We start from the raw sequence: 22882 nt of genomic DNA on the forward strand, positions 1-22882 counted from the left end.
TTCAGAGCAGAATTTGGCAGATTTGCCACCTCTGAGACTCAGAAATTCCACCAGAAGCAGCAGAGAGTTTTCATATTCAGGCTGTGAAACAGGTTGTATAATTGTTTTTGCTTGATTTAGGCCTACTAAATTCTGTGATGGCTAAGGAACTTTTGATGACTTTTGTAGGGCTTCATGTCAACAAAAGTGTCAGAAAAAGCAACAAATTTACAAAATGGTGACAAATGTCCGAGAAAGCCACAAATAAGTCAGAACATAAATAACAAAAATTAGGAAAAAAAGCTACCAAAATGTTTTTAAAAAAGTGACACGCAGTAACAAAAGCATGTCAATAAACTCTACATGTCTGGCCCTCAGTGTGATTCTCTTTTTCCAGTGTGGCTCTCTGCGTAAATGACTTTGACACCCGATATAGGGCAATGGAGGAATTGGGAGCTTCATTTGGATGATGTGCGCCGGCCCGTGCTCTTGCCTTTGATTCCCCATGTCAACTGCGCAGTCGTTGGACGAAGCGGGGGGAATCATCGAGATAACTTTCTGCATGAAAAAGAGGATTGTGCGTGGCCCAATAGCAGCAGTCATGTGGATAGCACATTTAAAGTAAACAGTAGCCTAAACAGCAGGTAAGCGGATATGTGATGTGGAGGCCAGGAGAGTTGCCAGTAATGAGCTGGGCTGCCTTCATCACTCTCTGTTGTGAGTTGTTGTTGTTGTGGGCAGAACAGTTTCCGTACCAGACCGTGATGCAGCCCATCAGCAAGCTCTATGTGGTGCACCTGCTGGTGTTCATGCCAAACTTCCTCAGTTTTCTCAGCAAATAGAGCCACTGGCGAGCTTTCTTGGGCACTGTGTGTGTGTGTGTGTGTGTATGTGTGTGTGTATGGTGTCCAGGAGAGCTCCTTGGTGATGTGCACACCGAGGAACTTGAAGCTGCTGACTCTTTTAACCTCTGCATCACCAATGTGGATGGGGAGGAGTACACCCCCCTGCTGTCTCCTGTAGTCCCCAATCATCTCTTTAGTTTTACTGACGTTGAGAGAGAGGTTGTTGTGCTGGCACCAGCTGTTTAGTGTCTTCATCTCCTTACTGTAGGCCATCTCATCGCTATCCGGAATGAGGCCCAGGATGGTCGTGTCATCAGCAAACTTAAAGACAGCATTTGAGCTGTCCTTAGCAGCACAGTTATAAGTGGAAAGGGAATACAAGAGGGGGCTGAGCACACAGCCCTGTGGTGTGCCTGTGTTGAGGATCAGCAAGGAGGAGTTGTGGCTGCCAAGTTTTTACCACCTTGGGCCTGCCCTTCAGGAATGGCAATATCCAGCTGCAGATGAAGGTATCCAGTCCAAGATCAAGTTTTGAGGGAATGATGGAGTTAAATGCTGAGCTGTATTCAATGTATTCAATTGTAAGTCGCTTTGGATAAAAGCGTCAGCTAATGTAATGTAAAAGAGCATTCTGACATATTTGCTATGTCCAGATGGGTAAGCGCAGTGTGTGTCACCAAAGTGATGGCATCATCCCTGGCCCTGTTTGGTTTATGCAAAGATTATTATATTAGATTTCCTCTCAAGCACTTTGTCCACTGGGCTGCTGTATTACTAGTTAATTTTATTAGCTAACTAGAATTACCGCCTTTAAGTTGTATGCCTCTGCCAACCAGTCAAGTTGTTTACATCCATGTCTGTCCAGACTAATATAACAGTGAAGACTTTGAAGGAATTTCATAAAAGGCATGAAGAGTAATTTTGGGGGAAAACTTGAATGCTTAACACACATCTTTAACCCGGCAGCACAGAAGATCTATACAATCAGTTTCAAGGTGGGCACTCAAGATTAGTGTCACTAATTTAGTATCCAAACAAATGTGAAATTTGGTCACAACCGTCCCTTCTGTTCCTGAGTTAAGGCGTTGACTAATGGCCAGAAAAGCATTTTGCAGAACATTATGATGTCACAGTGAAGTTGACCTTTGGGATATGAAATGTCATCCCTTCATAATTTTATCCTATAAGACATTTGTGTAAAATGTTGTCATAATTAGCGCAAGAATTCTTGAGTTATGGCCAAAAATGTGTTTTGTGAGGTCACAATGACCTTTGTTCACCAAAATCTAATCAGTTAATCGTGGAGTCCATGTGGACGTTTTTGCCACATTTGAAGAAATTCCCTCCAAAGGTTCCTGTGATATTGCTTTCACAAGACTGGGACGAACAGATGGACAACCTGAAAACATAACATCCATATGATTAAATAATTAGGCAATTAAATAATCAGACCAGATGGCCCACAAATAAACTCTAAAGGAATATAATGGTTATTTGTTGGCAGTTGTTTAAACCTGTTGGGTACCTCAATAGAAATCCCATTTTGTTGTTTTTTTCCATAATAACTGAAACATCTCTAATAAAAATGCCATTGTGGATTCACCTTTTAAGGATTGTGCGTTCACTCTACTCTCTTGTGGTGTATTCATCTACTGTCACGAAAGCAAACAAAGAACAAAGATGGCTCCTGCTGCTCTGGGGCAAAAAATAAAAAAAACAGACTCTCCCAGGTGAGTCCTCCCTTTCTAGTTAATAGTGTCTGTGTCACAAAACAAAATATAGAAGCACCAAAAGTAAGTTATTCCAAAAAGCAAACGTCTAGCCTACAATGAATCAAATACTGTAAATAGAAAATAAATAGCTCCTTCACTTTGTTTTATCATTTACCTGTAGAGAACAAGTGGTGCTGGGCAGTAATCGCACCGGAGATTACATCCGTAAACTGACACCGGCGTCCCTGTGAGAGAGCTGGAGGATCAGATCAGATGCTGTCTGTCCTTGGAACAGAAGGCTGTGACATCCTGACTGCTGCAGGTACACACTGGGTCGAATACTAATTAATACATTGTGCGAAAACCCATTTCACACTAGTGTCATTTTCAAAACGCACAAAAGCCTCTAAAATATAAATCCTTACATTACGATGCCATTTACTTTGTCCAAACAACAGTGCTTGAAACATTTCATTTTCAAAATTGTTATTGAATACATTTCTGTTGATCGACTAATCAATTAATCATTAACTAATTGTTCAAGCGGTCAACCTATCCAAAATGTATAAAATAAGTCATACAGTAAAATATGTAAAATATTACAATTTCAGGCTGTGCTTATACTCTAGATTCATTATATTATTACTTCATTATTTTAACCAGCAATCAAAACAAGTGCACAACCATGTGTATGAATAATAGGGTTGGGCATCGTTTAGATTTTAACGATTCTGATTCCAATCCCGATTCTTCCTTTCGATTCCGGTTCGTATCGATTCTCGATTCTTTGAGTGGTGGAGTTGAAACGTGTCACATGCTTATTTCACAAATAAGAGGAACGTTTTATTTTGACTCAAAGGTGGGTTGCAGTTTGACGGGGCTTTTTCAATGTAAAATAAAGCTACACTAGAGCACCGCTTACTGTGCTCCACGGCTGCAACACAACAAGCGCCTGGTCGCTACGGAAACCAAAACTTGGGCATGTTAAATTTGGAACCCATGATCAGATTTGAAACCAAATCCTCCAAACGATTCCGATGGAATCATAATTTTCTCGATGCCCATCCCTAATGAATAAGTTCCATATCATGGAGTAAAAGTTCAGCTGAATTATTTGCTCCTGTGAAATACCATCAGCTGGTTACTTATTATATTTGCCAAGTTCCCACAGTTCATCATAAGCAATGAAACATTTTTGTCCTCAGCACATTTGATTTATGAGCAGACGACAGGACAGGGGTAAAAAAATAAGTACTGCATGGTAACTGGAAACTGTGGAGAACAGAAGTAACAGTCACACACCATCAAGTTGTAGCTAGGTTTATTAGATCCCTCTGTAAGGGCAGACTAAGCAGTGACCCTTCCAAAAGACAAAGAAACTCAACACACAGCTCCGTTTTAAATTAGCCCCCTAGTTAAGTTTCTGCCCCTCTACAGGTGCCGTTGACTGACAATGTACAAGGCTCACATTCTGGCGTACCGTCTTGAACAGACAATCTGATGAGCCATATATGCACATGTTCATACATGTACTTTTTACAGTAAATTAAGACTAAAATGTAATTGTAACTTGAGTGTCTCCAGGAGAAGCTCATTAATGTCCTTTCTAGCTGCTTAAAAATGCACATATTCCAGTTAAGTAATTGGTTGTATTCATCATTTTGAGAATAATACAAGTCACAAGCACAACACTGAAGAAAAAAAACATAAAAAGTACAAAGTCAATATTTCCAAAGTAAAAGAAGAACAGTCCTGTACCCTGGGGGCTAGTGGGGAGCTCCATCTTAAGATGGAGAGAGAAACTCAAAGTTTGACAGCTATTCCAGGCTAAGGTCTTATTACTTCACCTATCCAGTGCTGCTACATACGTACTTTGGGACACAGTCACTCTAACATTCAGACACATATCTATGCACACAACCATCACAAATCCAGAAATTGATCAGTAGGCCCATGAGGAGTGTAAGATGGATAGCATGAAACATGAGGAGGGGTAGAGGACAGAGGGTAGTGCAAGGTGAATGGTCTAGCCCTTGACTGGTGAAATTCTGCACTTAACACTTGGATGCACTTTTTTTTCCCTACCCAAAACGCTGTGAAAAAATACATGCACAGTTCAAAGCTGTGGGTTGAAAGGGTTCAGGGGTGGGGTTGGTTGTGGCACACAACTCATTTATTAAAACCACGTCCCACAGTGCCGTCAGCTGGAGAAGTCCCACCCGCTCGGGTAGCTGCCACAGCAAAAAGCCCAGACACAAAGAAAGCCAGCGAAGACGCTCCCAAAGTCAGTGCTCTCATTGACACGCTCGGTCTCACATACACACACACACACCTTAAACACAAATGGCTGAAGTTACAAAAGTCTAAAGTTCAGATGATTTATCTATGCCTTTGCTTCGCACGCAACTTCCTTTTCTCCGTTCTCAACTTCCATCTCACCATCGCCGTTCTCCTTGCTCTCACTCTTCACCTTCTTTGCTTCTTTCTGTTGATGAGGAGAGAAAAACAACAAATCAGCATTTTTCCCTTCTCAGTTGGTCTCTTTGACAATCTAAAAGCATGCATAGCCTCCCCTCTTGTGGCGGTTTTAGAAAACACAATCCTTCACCTTTGAATCCCTCTCTGCAAATTTCTGGAACATGTTGGCGTAAATGCGTTTGTCCTTCTCATGCTGCTCCTTAATACGTTTCTGACAAAGACCCACCTGACAGAACAGAACGAAGGAGAGGTCAGACAACCATTTTTTCAGATATGGCACAGGTACAGACACAATATACAATACAATATAATACATGTCTTTAGATTTTTACTGCACTTTTACTGACCATATATATCATAGAGGTGGGCGATATGACCTAAGATTTAATCACGGTATTAGAAAATAAAAAAGGGAAATTCCACGCAATAAAGAATATTTGGATGTTTTTTTACGTTTACTGTTTTATTATTTCAAAGTTCCACCCCCATCTGAAATAAAGGTGCCACTTCTTTTGTGATCTGACTAAAATGTACCAGCCAAACTGGGAATTACATTACACTTAAAGAATATACATCTTCGAAGAAACCCAAAGCTGACATAACCTTTTACATCTTAACCCACATGAGGAAAATAACACTTTTCTTTTCGATATTTTGTCTTGCTGATGCAACTATAGGCTATACCACTGGATTCACACAGGAGAAGTATACACTACCGGTCAAAAGTTTTAGAACACCCCAATTTTTCTAGTTTATTGAAATTTTAGCAGTTCAAGTCCAATGAATAGCTTGAAATGGTACAAAGGTAAGTGGTGAACTGCCTGAGGTTTAAAAAAAAAAAAAAAAAAAAAAAAAGTAAGGTTACCCAAAACTGAAAAATGTACATTTCAGAATTTTACAAAAAGGCCTTTTTCAGGGAACAAGAAATGGGTAAACAATGTAAAGCTGTTCTGCAGCAATGGAGGTTGATCAAGCTTTGAAAGTTGGTGCTACCAATTCCCACAGGTGTTCCAACTTGTCTGGATTACTTACAACCCCCTCTGTTTGTAGTATTGTTGGAACACACTGTGGTACCATACCCTCGTGAGCATTATTTGAACAGTATTGTACTGCAGAAAGTAGTGTGTTGCCATACAAATGGCGGGAAAAAGGCAATTAACAATGGAAGAGAGACAGACCATCATAACACTTAAGAATGTTGGTCTTTCCTACAGAGAAATTGCGAAGAAAGAAACTGACAGGAAGAGGTCTGGCAGACCCAAAGCCACAACAGAATCAGAAGACAAGTTTCTGAGAGCCAACAGCTTGCGTGATAGGCGGCTCACAGGACAACAGCTTCAAGCACAGCTTAATAGTGGTCGTAATAAGCAAGTCTGTTTCAACTGTAAAGCGAAGACTTCGAGCTGCAGGTTCAATAGGTCGAGTTGCAGCAAGAAAGCCATTGCTAAGACGTCAGAATAAGAAAAAGAGGCTTGCCTGGGCCAAGAAACATCGTCAGTGGACTACTGAAGACTGGAAGAAGGTGTTATGGACTGATGAATCAAAATTTGAAATCTTCAGTTCATCACGCAGGATTTTTGTACGCTGTCGAGTAGGCGAAAGGATGTTTCCTCAGTGTGTGACATCAACTGTCAAACATGGAGGAGGAAGCGTGATGGTCTGGGGCTGTTTTGCTGGATCCAGGGCCAGTGATTTGTACAGAGTGAAAGGCACCCTGAACCAAAACGGCTACCACAGCATTTTGCAGCGCCATACAGTACCCTCTGGTATGCGCCTAGTTGGTCAGGGGTTCATCCTACAGCAAGATAATGACCCAAAACATAAGTCCAAGCTATGCCAGAACTACATTAGCAAAAAAGAACAAGATGGTAAGCTTAAAAACATGGAGTGGCCAGCACAGTCACCAGACTTAAACCCCATTGAGCTGGTTTGGGATGAACTGGACAGAAGAATGAAAGCAAAGCAACCTACAAGTGCCACACATTTATGGGAACTTCTGCAACAGAGTTGGGAAGAACTTTCTGAAGAATATTTGATTTCCATTGTAGAAAGAATGCCACGAGTGTGTTCAGCTGTTATTCCTGCCAAAGGGGGCTACTTTGAGGAGTCAAAAATTTAGAATACATTTTGGTTTATAAATTGATTCCATGATTTCTTTTTTAACTTAAATTGTTCATTTGTTCTATTCTTTCATTTCAGAGTACAATAAGACATAGAACTGCATGAATTTCAATAAAAACCTGGAAAAATTGCGGTGTTCTAAAACCTTTGACCAGTAGTGTATATGTCAATTATTGTGTGTCTGTTCACAATCTAATTATATAATTATTCAAAAACCAATAAAAGGTTAACTAGGAATAGTTTCACACTGGCCTTTGTTACTGTATAGAATGTTCCCACCTACTTAGTAATTATGAGTGGTAGTTTCACGCCCAGCAAATGAATGCAGCAGCAGTTTATTTGCCAGTTTTTGCAGTTTTTACATATGAACTTCTGACAATGTCATTCTCAAACCACATAAAGCATAAGTAATATTTGTAAAATAGACAATTCAGCATAAATTTTGCAGAGCTGACGGAGACGTATATGGTGAGGTCTGTGCCTTCTAGAACAATATGGGCTCAATCTGAGATTACATAATCTGAGATCACACATCAGTCTTTGTACTAGGGAGCTGGCACGCCGTTTGATGTCCGATCCAACTGATTCGGACATTTGCGTTCTCAAATACAGCTCTGCCAGGTAATGTCTAGATAATTACAGGTTTGCAGTGCATGTGTGAAAGGGGCTTAAGACAGCAACATGTGCCTGTTTCATTGTTGATGATAGCACAATAAATAAAGCTAGATCTCACAGCAAAATGAGTCCTGACTGTATTAAAAAAAAAAAAAAAAAAGAAAAAAAAAAAAGGACATTCATTTCTGTATTAACCTTTTTAGGATTTGTAACAAATTCGTCATGAAAGTAGTTGAAATCTTCCTTTAAGACACATACCTGGCTCTTGGCAGCCTTGTTGGCAGGATACAGCTGAACGACCTGCTGGAAGTCATCTCTTGCTCTGTCATATTCCTTCATACCAAACAGTGCCTCTCCCCTTCTGAACAAAGCCTTCTCATTAGACGGATCCAACTCCAGAGCCTATAATTAAGAACAGAGTATAGTAAAAGGTTTACAGTATGGCATGCAAACTCAGCAGGGGTGAAAAATGTTTGGGTTTTTGAAAATTGTTCTCCAAGTCTTGGCAATCACGGGGAAACAAAAATGAACAATGTTACTAACACCAGTGTTGCCACAGTTACTTTGAAAAAGTAACTTAATTACTTTACAGAGTACTTGATTTTAAAAGTAACGAAGTTAGATTACAAGTTACTTTATTAGTTACATTCAGCAACTGCCAACACCCCTACAGCCTCAACATAAAAATGACAACCGGTTTACTGTGAGGCGTTGCCAGTAGTAGGGATCTGGTTTATTATGGCACGAAAGAGAGCGAGTCAACCGTGTTTAAGGGCAGCATTTCCGCTACAACATAGGCCCAACCAACTTCTTCCAACTCTCCCCCACTTACTGGTTTTGCACCGAAGTCCAGCTTTTGTTGTTTGGGTGGTGGGGGGCCTCCTTCTCTCTGCTTCGCACCACCTGGTGGGACTTGCTCTGTAAGTTTGACTGCAGTGCTGCGACTCCAAATGTTTCTTCAAATTTGATGTAGTGTTTTTGTAGCTAGATAGCACTTTGTTGCCACCAGCACAGAGTGTACAACGAACCTTAATATTGCCGTCTTTAGCTGACACAAACTCCAAATAGTGACTGTATTTCCAGCTAGAAAGCGCGCATCTCTCTCCTCCCTCCATTGTTGTTTACGTTTGTGTCGCTGCGTGGTACACGTGACCTGTCCACATGATGAAAACGCGACTTGTCGCATACGTGACTTCACTCCCCGGAAGCAAGAAGAAAGCTAAAATATATATTTTTACTAAGGAAAATGACAAAAATAGTAACGCACAGTGACTTGGATAAGTAACTTTAATCTGATTACTGGTTTGGAAATAGTAACGAGTTAGTTACTATTTCCAAACCAGTAATCAGATTACTGAAAAAAGTGGTCAGATTAGAGTAACGCGTTATAAGTGGCATCGTTACCATACAAGTAACGCGTTACGTGGCATCACTGACTAACAATTAAAAACTACACCTCCTTCAATACTACCCAAATGCGCAAATAAGAATCTACGCATTATGTATTACATTTAGGCTGTTATATCATTATTTTGGCTCGTTCTTTCACGTTTAGCATATGTAGTAGAGAAGTAACAGTCAGGAAAGTAGCAGCATCTGCAACGTTGCGGATGCTGGCTGCCATAAAATACCAAAGAAGAAGAAGATAGTCAGGAAAGACAGCCTCTGATTTGTGGACACGCTCACCCCACAACATTCTGGGAGTCAAGATGACCGGGGCTAAAAGTAAAAAGATACCTTTTCATACAAAAAGATGAATAAATAACCGTTCAGTTGTGGATTTATTGTTCTGGAATTATTGTGCAAAGTCTCAGAAAAGACACTGCAGTTGCAGGCTGGATTACAAAGCTTCTGGAAGGCCTATGATCACACAGAAGCCCTTTGGAAAGGCTCAGATGTTCGCTTTCATGCAAAACAAACGGAACGATGCTACGTTGTTGTTAGGACAGCATTTGCCTTGCTAATATTGTCTTAGCATAAAGAAAATGGAACCATCAGGGGATAACTTTAACGGTAGTTAGTTGGCCAAAGAGCTCAATGTTGTAATCAATGGCAAAATGGTAACGTTAAACAAGTCCATGGAAATAACGTTAACACCTAACGTTAATGGGTAAGGCTAATAAGTATGAATTGAAAGATAGACAGAGACTCCTTACATTTTGGTTAGATGTGTAAAAAACAGATAGTAAATACCTTGTCACAATTTTCTAGGGCTTGGCTTGGCTCCTGTAGCTTAATGAAGCACATGGCCAAGTTCAGATGAGCCGCTAGCCGCAATGCTTTTGCGTTCTTCGTCGTTCCTGTGTACAGATTCATGTTCAGCCCGACAACAAACTTTATGTACTCATATAAAAGCTCTGGTCTTAAAAATTCTCTTTATAGCTATGTGCTTTATCAATACCCCACTGCTCACCTTAAAATACTGTGTTCCCTTCTCTTTGACCAGGCTGCTCTGTTCCAGCTTCTCGATCGTGTTCATCTCCCACGATTCCTTAGCCTAAAGAAAACAAAAACACACAATCACTTCTTAGAGGGGAAAATGTTGCTTAACACAACTGACATGTAATTGGCCAAATAAAACCAGGTTGTGTTAGCAACTCAGCAAGATTTGTTTACCTTCTCAAAGGCTGTCAGTTTGATTTTGTATTGCAGTGTTGCTCCGGCAGGAATGTTATACTTTGCAATGCCTGCATTCCCAAAGCCATATCTACAAATCAAAGATGCATAACATTAATAATCTCAGGTGTGGTATAAATGCTGTATTATTGGTTGCAGTTTATCTTAAAACAGCATTGGAGTGTGATGTAATATTTTCTCGAAGAGATTGGAGGATTGTGTAGCGGAAGTTATTACATTTTTTGTCATATCACAGTGTAGAACTTTTGTAGCGGATCGTGCTGGCCAAATTTCAGTCAATGAGTCCGAACACTGCAATTGTTATTGCCCAATTAAATTCAACACAACAGTTTGAGAGATGATCTGATAATGATCTGATAAAAGAAAAACGTAAAAAAAAACAAAAAAACACTGACTATCACAACACAAAACTGTAAGTATTGGTCTCAGTAGATGTCATCATACTTAGGCTTAATATTGAAGAGTGCCTCCTCTCCCTGCTCCATAGCCATAATAGCTTTCTCCACTCCAACTGGCAAGCCAAGACCCTCTCCATCTCCAATCTCAAACTTCAATTCTCTCTCGTCAAATACACGTCCCTCACAGATACCCTCCATAGTTACTGAAAGGGGTTGAAAAATGCTGGGGTTAGCTTGTGTTACAAATCAGACTCTTCATTTAGCCACAAACGTGTTAGCATGCATTAGATAGACAGTTGTAGGAAAGTGACAGCTGAGGACAAGCGATGCAATTTCAAATCTATTTTATATTGAAATCATTATTATAAATGCTGCATCATCAAGCAGGTACATTTCTTCAATGTTAGCAAAGAAAAAGCTGTGTCTGGATGTGTTACCGTCAACAGTAGCTCCTTCATTAGGCTTGGAATATCCCTGCCCTTTAGTGATAATGCGACGGATGATTCCTCCATCCTCTTCCTCAGTTATGTCCTCACCTCGAAATTCAAACAGTTCCACCTACAAGTGTGCAGATGTGTAAATTAATATGTTAATTTACACGGATCAGGGAATATAGTTTAAAGTACCGGTTATCACTGATGCTTACCTCAAAAACAAGAGTGGCATTGGGGGGTATCTTGGGTGGACTGCCTGCAGATCCATAAGCATACTCCGGCTTACAGATGAGCTGGCACAACTCCCCCACTTTCATTGTGGCTACGCCAATGTCCCATGCCTTTATTACTTGACCTAAACACAAAGAAGACTGATTACCAACACTGGCTGTGGAACTATGACAGGTGAATGTTCATGTGTCTGCTAGATATGAAACCAACCTTTGCCCAACTCAAAAGAAAACTTCTCTCCTCTGTCTCTGCTTGAGTCAAAATGAGTACCATCAAGAAGTGTGCCCACATAATGTACAAACACTTTGTCACCGGTCATAGGCAACTCTGTGCCTGTGCCTTCCCTTTTCACCAGCTGGAAGAAAACACAGCATGAAGGAGAGGAGAATTTATCAAAAAACAGTAGGGGATTAAAAAAAAAAGTAATCTTAGCAAAAGACATGCAAAGCTATAGATTTCTGCAGTCTGGTACTTTGCATCATAAGATGTAATCAAAGCTGTCAAATATTTCTGAAATAAGGTGAGGTAAACCCCTGTGAGTGTTTGAGTGACAGTGTGTGTGTGTGTGTGTGTGTGTGTGTGTGTGTGTATGTATCCATGGTTCCAGAGCCTTCTAGAAATGTGGACGGTTGAAATGGCTAATTATCCATGTTGTTGACACCCTAGCAAGAAGTTAACGTTAGCTATGAAACCAATGGTAGGAACAAGATAAATAGCGTTACGGGGTTGTCAACACGCTGTTTTTATTAACAGTGAACGCGACAGACTAGCTAACAACAGCTAACGTTAGCCTATCCGAATGCGTAGATAAACAACACGCAGCCAGCTAACCACTCAGCTAGCTGGATTAATATAGCTACAGTACCAAAACATAACTTAACGTTACCTTTAAAACACCCCCTTCTTTCTTTGGTGTGATGTCCTCTCCCTCCATTGGGATGGTGTGTTGTCCTTCACCTGTCTGCTCCTCTGCAGTCATTGTCACGTAGCAGATATCAGCTCCTACTCTTCTGAACTGCACCACAATTCCAACGAACACTGGCTAATAGTAGTGGTGGCTAAAGCTAACTAAGTACTTCTCAAACCACGCAAAGTGCAGCAAGAACGCTAGCTGGCTAACTAACGCTGGTTAAAGCTCTTCGTTAGCCGTACTTAACGTTATCTGTGAATGCTACTGAAAATAAAATACACGTTAACTTCACAGCTTCCAATTAGCTGAGACCGTGCTACCGTTGTGCACTAGACACACTTGTATATGAGCAAAATATGAGCTTTCGGTTGGGTTACTTCAAGTCCACGTTGTCTTGCAGTCTGGCATCTGACAAGCGCTTAAAGAAGGGCAGAGAATTTTCCAGACATTGAGGAGGAACCAGGGGATGAACCCGCGTTGATGGCGCTAGTTATAAGAAATACGCATCTCCCGGAAAGGCGGTGCACTTACAAAGAGCAGAGCAAATGCATAATTTACGACAGTGTGCCGTCACGTAGATAATTAATAGTTTACTTAGTTCAAATATTCTGTAATAACATAATAGTCCAGTTAAAGACAAAAACATGCAATATTTGTACATAGCCCCGTCCACGCAACCACATCATTATAGTAAAACAAGCACTCTTTGTTTTTTCTTGCTCGCTATTGGTCAGATTAGGTCCCTGCTGTCTGTTGGCGCGGTTGTTGAATAGCCAGGAGTTGAACGTAAAATCTCCTTTTTGAGGAGATCTGCGGGTAAGAAGCTGTTATATATCGATCATATCTTTAAATATTTCGATCAGCATGCAGTAGCTATAGGACTTCAACTAATAAGGAGGTTATAGTTAGCTAGCTACACATTTGAGACAGCTAACGTTAGCGATAAAGTTTTCGTTTCAAGATATGCAGTGACAACCTTTAATGTTAGCTAGATGCTTGACATAACATGTAGCTATAGATATAGACGAATTGGAAAAGCTCTAAGTGAAATGATGAATTACTCGTTGTGGTAAATTGAGGTAACGTTAATGTAATAAAATGAGGCCAACTGAATCAGAAATTCGTCAGGACTTTGATAAGATTGATTGATCATTCTGCACAAAAGCAGAATCCAATCATAAAGCAGAATTTGGCGCCTGTCTGGGTGCTTATTGTTAGACACAACATCACTATCAGGAGTTAAGGCTTGTAGCTAAAGTTAATACAATCCAGTCTAAACACACTGTGTGGGCTGCTCAGTTGATGCTCACGATGAACATACCTGAACTGAAATGTTTTATTGAGTTAACCCTGTGTCATCTTCCAGGAGAGGTTCACGAGCATGGAGAATGGCAGGGCCCAATTTCCATTTCCCTACCAACCCTATAACATCCAGGAGCAGTTTATGCAAGCCTTGTACAGTGCACTTGACCAGGGCAAAGTTGGAATCTTTGAAAGTCCTACTGGAACGGTGTGTATGCATAAGAGAAAGTACAGCAGAAGCCATTTGATTTTATTGCTAATTTTGTGTATATGCTTTAATCCAGGGTAAGTCTCTGAGTCTGATTTGTGGAGCGCTGAGCTGGCTCACAGACTATGAGGAGAAGAGGAGACAGGAGGCAGCTGCTCTGCTGCATGATGGAGAAGCAGTTCTTTCCACTTCTACTGCTCAGTCCTCCACCAGCAGCTCCTCAGCAGAGCCTGACTGGATCACTGATTTTGTTCAAAAAAAGGCAGAACGTGATTTGGTGTCAAAGTTAAAGGTAAGAATGTCAATGTATTTCAGATGTGACCTTGGCGTGGATCTCTGGGAATTTTGGCTTCGCACTTGCTCTGGCTTTGAATATTATTGGATGTTTTTTGTGTGTCAGGAGGAGGAATCGAAAAGAAAGAAGAGGGAAGAACGATTAGAAATGATCAGAAACAACGTTCAACTAAAGTATGCAATGAAAAGAAAAGTAAGTGATCTTACACAGGTATCAGAAATGTACGAAAAATTTACAATCACTGTAAGTCAAGTCTACAACTCAGTATATGAAAGTCTTTGTGTGTGTGTGTCTCCTGTAGAGCTGTGAAGATGAAGAGGCATTCAAATTACTCCAGCTCAGTAAAGAGGAACAAACAGACGCACAAGGAGATCAAGAGGATGAGGAGCTTATCATCGCAGAATATGAGAGTGATGACGAGTCAAAGACCAGGAGCAGGTGAGGGCAGCCATTGATTGGTTACCAATCATATCAAATGATACATCACAGTAGAGCTGGGCGATATGGAGAAAAATCAAATATCACAATTTTTTTGACCAAATACATCGCTATCAATATTGCGGGTTGACTATTGGTGCTTTCACAAAATATTTACACAATGACATATTAGATAAATAATCATCAATAAAGTGGATATAATGACTAAGTAGGTAAAGGCAAATAATAGAACAGCTAGAACAGTCTGGTAAATTTAGAAAATATGATCTTTTAAAACCAGGAAAAGACAACACTTGTGTCATTTTGGATATTACGATATCCAAAATGTAAGATGATATCTAGCCTCATATATTGATATCGATATATTGCCCAGCCCTACATCACAGTGACAGACAATGACAGAAGGGTGCGTTTGCTCTCATGCTCAGATTTTGTGCTGAAGATGACTCAGACGACGACCTGGTTGAAGAACATGTTACTAAGGTGTGTACTAAGAGTAGGGCTGGGTCCGAATTCAATACTTTTTAGGCAACAACTGAATTGCCTCTGATGTATTGAATATCGAGAAATGCCTTGTCATCCAATACCCAATTTCAATACCTAAGGAGTAAGTCTCATCAGCGTCATTTAGCCAATAAGCACACAGCATGCTTCTACCAAGATCTAATAATGTTTGGGATTGGCTGTCTAACGTTACATGTCCTAGAGACACGCAGGAAAAACTCTACGTTACACACAGAGGCTTACGTAGTAGGTGCTGGACAATAAATACAAAGATTTGTGCTGTAATGTTGTAATTTCTTTTTGTTTTATAAATTTTGTATCGAACAAAGTATCGTTTAGGAACCGATATCGAAGTCACGGTATTGGTATTGGTATCGGTACCGGTATCAAATACTTTTGAACGATACCCAGCCCTAACTAAGAGAAACATTTCACATTGTAACTGTAAGGATGAGTGTCCCACTGATATAAAACATAATAATAATGAGTGTCACACATTACCCTGAAGTGAGGCTTTACACTGTACATATACATGTTCTCAGATTTACTACTGCAGTCGCACTCACTCCCAGCTAGCCCAATTTGTCCATGAGGTTCAAAAGAGTCCCTTCAGCAAGGACATCAGTCTGGTCACCCTTGGCTCACGGCAGGTATGTGCACACACACACACACACACGGCTCAAGATTTTAATTAAAATGCTAAAATACAGGATGTTCAAAAACAGTACATTACATATAAATTTAGATCCACCTTACACAAGGCTTGGCATTAAACAGGAAGTGTTACTTGTATTCAGTCAGAAAAAACATGATAATTAAACATGACATCTGACAGTATAACATAACATAAAACTGTACTTTCCAGAATCTGTGTGTCAACGAGGAGGTGCGTCGCTTGGGCAGCATCCAGCGCATTAACGACCGCTGCATTGAGATGCAGAAAAACAAACATGGTGAGAGCCCCTCCCACACTAGCTCCAGAACTACTGATCTTACAGAATAAAATTTCCAGATAACTTCAAGCTTGTAAGAGATTTGCCACTTTCAAAATTTCATGTAACCTTTATTTGAATTAGGAAAGCTTCATCAATTAAAAACCTTTTTCAGGAGTGTGCTGATCCAAGATAGGCAGCAATAAAAATGTGTTACAGGCAGACAACATTAGGCAGACAACACAAAACATGCCACAAATCAGAATTAAACAGAAATGCCATTATAGAATTATGAATCATATTTCTATAAGATAATTCAAAAGCTGTCTAAAAACATAAAAATAAATAAGACCAGTTTTGCTTACAACGCTGCCTTTTCTGCCATTTTGTAGAAAAGCCGCATCATGAAGAGGGTGTCAAACGTAAGCGAGGCCAAGCAAAGAGTGTGTGTCCCTATTATAAAGCTTCAGCACTGCAGCAGATGAGGGACGATGTTCTGGGGACAGTCCACGATATAGAACAGATGTTGAAGCTGGGCAGAGAGACACATTCATGTCCTTACTATGCCACACGCCTCGCTGTTCCCTCCGCACAGGTAACACTGCCCTCTTTGTACTCAGTTCATCCATTCCTGTGTCTCATGACTCTGGAGAACATTTTTTCCTAAATTTCTTTAAAGTATTTTTATTTTGTCATTAACTTTTTATAAGCCGATTCACGTTTAAGTGTTAATCTGTATGGCCTATGTTTATTGTGTCTGCATAGTTGGTGGTGTTGCCCTATCAGATGTTGCTTCATGAAGCTACAAGGAAGGCAGCAGGGGTCCAGCTGAAGGGTCAGGTACTGTAGGATTAGATGTTATTTTTGATTCTATCTTTGTTTTTTCTGTTCAGCAATTGTCAGTATTATCATGGAAATCTGAAAACTGAGCGATGCATAAACACACTGTGACGCGCTCGACATTGTATTGCAATGATTTATTCCTCCACATGTAAAATACCGCTAGTACTGCAGTTACCAAATTTAAAGTTACTTTGTGAGTCGAAATAAGTGCGTTAGTGCGACGGCCAACAGAAAGTGTTCGCTCCCAGGCTTTACCCCCTCTCTGTCAAAGCCCCCAAAAAATATGTTATCACTTCCACTCAAACCGCGATGAAAACGCCCACCACCTACAATATAAGTGCACAATATAATAATCAATACATCATTTAAATGAGACCATAAACAACATACAATATGTGGCTCCTATAGCCCTAGTAATTTAATTATTATTATTATCATTTATTTTTTTTAAGATTATTTTTTGGCCATTTGTAGGCCTTTATTTGGATAGGACAGCTTAGACATGAAAGGGGAGAGAGAAGGGGAATGACCTGCAGCAAAGGGCCGCAGGTCGGAGTTGAACCTGCGGCCGCTGCGTCGAGGAGTATACCTCTATATATGGGTGCCCGCTCTACCAGGTGAGCTAACCAGGGGCCCAATTTAATTATTGAAAAAAAAAAAATGTCATGAGTAGTTTAACCTCTTTAACCCCTGGCACACAGCAATAATATTTCTGAACAAAAATGTAAATGATGATTGTGTGGTCAGTTTCAACAACTTGAAGTGAATTGATTTGTCATATTACTGATAGCAGAAATTTTATATATATATATATATATATATATATATAATTTTTTTTTTTACAGGTGGTGATCATAGATGAAGCTCACAATCTTAGTGACACACTTTCCTGTATACACAGTGCAGAGCTCAATGGAGCTCAGGTAAACCGATTCATACACATCATGTACAAAATGTAGGTTTAAACTACGCATGTTCTCTGCAATATACTGAGTTGTGAATCTTCTACAGCTTTGCCGTGTCCACTCGCAGCTCACCCAGTATGCTGACCGCTATAAGTGAGTATATACGCAGGGTCACACAATGCACTCATTCAGAAATTCAATATTGTCCTCCACCCTCCTGACTCTTGTTGTTTATGTTTTCACAACATCAGGAGCCGACTGAAGGCAAAGAACCTGATGTACATCAAACAGATTCTGTTTGTGATTGAGGGGCTTGTCCGGGTGCTGGGAGGTGAGTGTGTTCAGTTTTTGATTATTATTGCCAATCTGCAAGATGGGTAGGAGGGGAAATTGCTGGACAATTCCAATTATGATGTAAATGTTATCCTTGCAGGAAAGGTGGGGCAGAATCCACAGAGCCAGACTACACAAACAGGTTAGTGAATACAGTAATACACACACATAAACACACACTAATACACATCTAAGAAAACATTGTTTCTCTATCTTTAGGAACTGAAATGCTCTCCATCAACAACTTCCTCTTCAAGGCTCAGATCGACAATATCAACTTGTTTAAGGTAGTTGAAAGTATTAAAATTGCTTCTAAACACCATATCCATCCTGCAAACTCTGATTTTTTTCAATGTCATTTCACGTTAGTTACAAAGATACTTTGAGAAGAGCCTGATCAGCAGAAAAGTAAGCATTTAATATATATGTATTGATTTATGCCTCATATAAATATTGAGTGATCCGCTGTAAAATCTAATAAATCTCCCACGTGTATTCACTCTGCAGCTGGGTGGCTTCGTGGAGAAGTACGCAGGATCAGGTGTGAGTTTGCACACTCCGAGCAGTTCCAACAAGGAGAACCGACGCACTGAGGGCTTAAACCGCTACCTTCAAACGCTGCAGAGCAACCAGAGCCCTTTGCCAGGTCAGAGGGCTGTATTGCCACCCACATATTAAAATCATCATTGCAGACATGTGACATTACGGTAGCAACATGCCATCATTTATTGAAAGAAATGGGATCCTATTCAGAAAAAAAAACTTAATATCAGAAGAATTTGGTTATAATGGAACTACATGGTGGGGATGTGTGGAAATTCTCTTTCCCCTGAATAGACATTTTACTACTTTACACAGACTAAGCACTTTTGCAGACAGTACCCACAATATAACTACTACCATAAACATCTCCCTCATTCCCTTGATTGTAAAGTGCACAGGCAAGAGAATAGATGTCATGTATGTTGTTATCAAACTGGAAAACTAGCATGTTCAGAGTGTTTATGGTTAAGCTGGATCTAAGTTACATGTGCAGCTATGATTGTTCTTTTCAAACCATACCCCTCACATCCAGCCATTTCTTACACTCTGGCATTTTGCAATCAACACACACTGAACAATGTAGCATCCCTCTGGTTTTTTACCATGATTGATCTCTTCCGTAATGCTCCCATGTGTGCAGTTTCTTCAGCAGACCAGCAGGGGTCAGAGGCAGAGAAAGTGCTGTCTGCATCTCCCATGATGCAGGTGGAAGGTTTCTTCATGGCTCTCACCAACAGCAACACTGACGGCAGAGTGGTGGTGCACAGACAAGGTACCGTTTAAAAAAATAAATAAAACACAACTCCAAATAAAGAACAGTATGGAAATAAAAGCGATAGAAAATACCCCTTCTGTTTTAATGTCCAGGTACTTTGTCAGAGAGCAGTGTCAAGTTCCTGCTGTTGAATCCAGCGGTGCACTTTGCCCAGGTGCTGAAGCAGTGCAGAGCAGTCATCATCGCAGGAGGAACCATGCAGCCGGTAAGTTATATTAAATCCACTAAAAACAAACTAAGCCTTTGTTGTGGAAGAGTTGTATCATTCTGAAAGATGTAATATGTAGGTTTCAGACTTCAAACAAGAGCTACTGTTTTCTGCTGGAGTGGGAGAGGAGCGCATCACTGAGTTCTCCTGTGGTGAGTGGCCCATTTTTTTTTTTTTTTTTGTGGAGTTTCTCTTTTTGTGCTTTTTATAACGCACTCTCATTATTTTTTATCACTATTTCTCTCTGTGAATAATTTTTTGATGAATAATATACGTCTTGACAAAAACTCAAGTAACAGATTTTTAGCATGTGTGCTAATTTTCTCTTGGGTTATGCATGCAGATTGACTAGATATAAGAATTGTGTCAATGAACTCGCACCTGTTTCAAGTGATTGAGGTGACAGATTATTTCAGAACTGATGCAAATGATGCTACGTTGTGAACTAAGCCATGAATTAATTGTCCGTCCACTGTATACAAGCATTAAATCCTATATTAAGGATCAGTTGAACATTACATTTGCTGCCTGTTATCGCACAAGCTGTATTTTTGCTTATTGAACTAGGAAGATTGTTGTATCATAAGCCACCTGAACAACACTGTCTGGCACACAAAATGAAAGACCTGTACTATTAATTTGTTCTCAGATTTACAAGATCTGTGAAATTTGAACACAACTCAAATGATTGATGATGATGTTCCAATGTTCACTCTTTTTTATGCATAGACAAGAAAGTCTTAGTTATGTTGCATACTGCATAATGTGCTGTCAGAACAGAACTGTATTGTATATGAAATATTGTTTTTATTTGACCATGTAAAATAATTTTACATGATCAAATAGTTTTGTTATATTTAAATCAATATAACAACTTTTTCCCCGGTAACTTTGTCTGTAGGTCATGTTATTCCTCCCGAGAACATTCTTCCCCTCGTCTTGTGCAGCGGTCCATCCGGTCAGGAGCTTGATTTTACTTTCCAAAACAGAGACTCTCCACGCATGGTAACCGACTCACACATGCTGTTCTGTTAGGTTCTTGCTGTATTATCTTTGAATGTAGCTGCAAGCACTCCTGCTATTGTGTGCCTGTTGACAGATGGACGAGACAGGGCGCATTCTCTCCAACATTTGTAACGTGGTCCCAGGCGGGGTTGTGTGCTTCTTCCCTTCGTATGAGTACTCGAGGCGGATTGTTTCTCACTGGGAGGCCAGCGGTGCGCTGGCTCGTCTGGCCAACAAAAAGAAGGTACATCATCACACTAAAAAGCTGTCTTTATCCCACCTTAACTCAAGGGTGGCACAATATGTCAAGGGAATCATTCTTAAAGTGAATTTTCCGGACTGTCTCTAAGCTATCGCAATTACTTTCTCAGATCTTCCAGGAGCCAAAGAAAGCCAACCAGGTTGAGCAGGTGCTGAGCGAGTTCTCCCGCTGTATCCAGGTAAGATTCAGTGCTCAAACATCAGCCCTCATCACCAACATCAATAATACGTTCATTATGAGTGACTGCCTCTCCGAATGACACTCACGTGTTACTATTTGCATGTCTCTTCCTTTTGTCAGAGGTGTGCTGTGGACGCCGGCGGGCTCTCAGGAGCGTTGCTGTTCTCTGTGGTCGGAGGAAAAATGAGTGAGGGCATCAATTTCTCCGATGACCTGGGCAGGTGTGTGTAATTTGTGAGCACATTGACAGCCAGCAGTTGCATATCATATGGGTAGCGTATCGTCACTGTCAGGCGAAAACCTTGTTTGTACAAAACCGTAGCTTTTCAGGAAATGACAAAAGGCTTATTTGAAAACGTATCATCGAGCTAAAAAAACCACAGACAGATATGTTAGGGTGACCACTAGCATTGATTTATGAGGTTTTTGCCTGCCCAGTAAAGATATGGTACTAAATTCTTGTTTCTGTGTGCATGTGGTGGCAGGTGTGTGGTGATGGTGGGAATGCCATATCCCAACATCAAATCGCCAGAGCTGCAGGAAAAGATGTCCTATCTGGACAAACACCTGGTGAGAATCCTAACTGTCCACATAGCCACAAACCTGGCAAAACAAATACAAGGTCACAGGAGTGCTGAGATGAAGCTCATCGTCAATCTCGTCACATTTCTGTTTGTTTGTTAGATTCACAGTGGAGGGAGGAGCCCTGGCCAAGCACTAATAGAAAACCTCTGCATGAAGGCTGTCAATCAATCCATAGGTAATGATGCAATATTCTTGACTACAGATATGATAAAAAAAAAAATCAATTATTGATTTCATAGCAAGTAAGATAGTATAATCGTTGTTAATATATATTTGACTTAATTTTCCCAAAGGAAGAGCTATCCGTCACCGTGGCGACTATTCCTCCATTGTGCTGTGTGACAGACGTTACTCTCGACCTGCTACGCTCTCTAAACTTCCCGCGTGGATCAAAGATTGCACCACCACACACACAACTTTTGGCCCCGCTTTTGCTGCCTTACGGAAGGTGAGAAGCAAGTACACTCATGTACCCACACTCAAACCACTGTATCATGACTAAATCATATTTCATCTGTTGTCTGTATATTCTTCTTTCCTAGTTCTTCCTGGAGAAGAAGCAGAAGCAGGTGTAGTGTCGCTTGCAATGGGCTCAACGGACATTTCCCACGACAGAGGTTAGAAAGAACTTCGGGGCAAACCCAGTGCAACAGCGGCCACTGTGAAAGTGTAATGTGTTCTAATGACAAAATATTACTGAAAAATCATTAGAATGCCTCTGTAATACGTTCCTTATCACAAGAACGCTGCAGCCCTTTATATGCTGCTTTTGTGTTTACATTTTGAAGCCATCAAACCTCTGACTGCTCCTGGCTGGAGTTCAACGGTCAACCAGGGAGCCAGTTTTTCTTTTCTCTGTACGTTATTTTACATTTCAACTTGCCTATTTCTTTCTGTTCTGTGTTCTGTTTTGGCTTGCAAATCTCTCTGGTTTAGAGAAGTGAAGATGAATTAGAGAATAATGAATGCATAATGTATACGATGGCACACTGCAGACAAAGGCCAAAGGGGCATTTATCAGATTGACTCAGATGGATCAGTCCTGCAATGTCTTAGAATTCAGTCTGGAACCTGTTATAGATTTTTAAATTCAGTATGTTGAGATGAATTACTAAAGCAGAAACTACAAAGATATCAGACGCAGCACCATCTTAGGAATTTATGTGACTGATTTACCCTTGAAGAAGATATTAAATATTTAAAG

The 22882-nt window shown here is 40.4% G+C and overlaps 2 protein-coding genes across 2 annotated transcripts; one reads left to right on the forward strand and one right to left on the reverse strand.

Moving 5' to 3' along the window:
• Nucleotides 1-3840: 3840 nt before the first annotated feature.
• Nucleotides 3841-12491, reverse strand: fkbp4 (FKBP prolyl isomerase 4). The gene is made up of 11 exons (XM_039808567.1): nt 12337-12491; nt 11661-11805; nt 11432-11574; nt 11223-11343; nt 10832-10988; nt 10367-10457; nt 10157-10247; nt 9944-10122; nt 8009-8152; nt 5145-5240; nt 3841-5021 (listed from the first exon to the last, which is right to left on the reverse strand). Exons 1-11 carry the CDS (start codon nt 12427-12429, stop codon nt 4920-4922), a joined length of 1362 nt encoding a protein of 453 aa, XP_039664501.1. The 5' UTR covers nt 12430-12491; the 3' UTR covers nt 3841-4919.
• A 559-nt stretch (nt 12492-13050) lies between these two features.
• ddx11 (DEAD/H (Asp-Glu-Ala-Asp/His) box helicase 11) lies at nt 13051-22881 on the forward strand. The gene is made up of 28 exons (XM_039808564.1): nt 13051-13176; nt 13727-13870; nt 13947-14162; nt 14271-14357; nt 14467-14603; nt 15032-15086; nt 15650-15757; nt 15973-16060; nt 16432-16634; nt 16805-16879; nt 17728-17805; nt 17894-17940; nt 18039-18118; nt 18221-18262; nt 18340-18407; nt 18490-18528; nt 18628-18766; nt 19304-19435; nt 19531-19643; nt 19726-19798; nt 20548-20651; nt 20746-20895; nt 21023-21091; nt 21214-21314; nt 21579-21663; nt 21778-21853; nt 21972-22126; nt 22221-22881. The coding sequence occupies exons 2-28, from the start codon at nt 13742-13744 to the stop codon at nt 22251-22253; spliced, it is 2682 nt and encodes an 893-aa protein (XP_039664498.1). The 5' UTR covers nt 13051-13176; nt 13727-13741; the 3' UTR covers nt 22254-22881.
• The last annotated feature ends 1 nt before the right edge of the window (nt 22882 follows it).

The sequence above is a fragment of the Perca fluviatilis genome, chromosome 8 (assembly GCF_010015445.1).
Source record: "Perca fluviatilis chromosome 8, GENO_Pfluv_1.0, whole genome shotgun sequence".
Taxonomy (NCBI): Eukaryota; Metazoa; Chordata; class Actinopteri; order Perciformes; family Percidae; genus Perca; species Perca fluviatilis.

Coding starts and splice junctions, on each gene's coding strand:
- ddx11 (XM_039808564.1), top strand. CDS start 13,742: ATGGAGAATGGCAGGGCCCAATTTCCATTTCCCTACCAACCCTATAAC. Junction 19,644..19,725: donor CAGGAGGAACCATGCAGCCG/GTAAGTTATATT, acceptor TGTAATATGTAG/GTTTCAGACTTCAAACAAGA. Junction 22,127..22,220: donor CTTTTGCTGCCTTACGGAAG/GTGAGAAGCAAG, acceptor CTTCTTTCCTAG/TTCTTCCTGGAGAAGAAGCA.
- fkbp4 (XM_039808567.1), bottom strand. CDS start 12,429: ATGACTGCAGAGGAGCAGACAGGTGAAGGACAACACACCATCCCAATG. Junction 10,989..11,222: donor TGAAGGAGCTACTGTTGACG/GTAACACATCCA, acceptor AACCCCTTTCAG/TAACTATGGAGGGTATCTGT. Junction 5,022..5,144: donor TTGCAGAGAGGGATTCAAAG/GTGAAGGATTGT, acceptor CCTCATCAACAG/AAAGAAGCAAAGAAGGTGAA.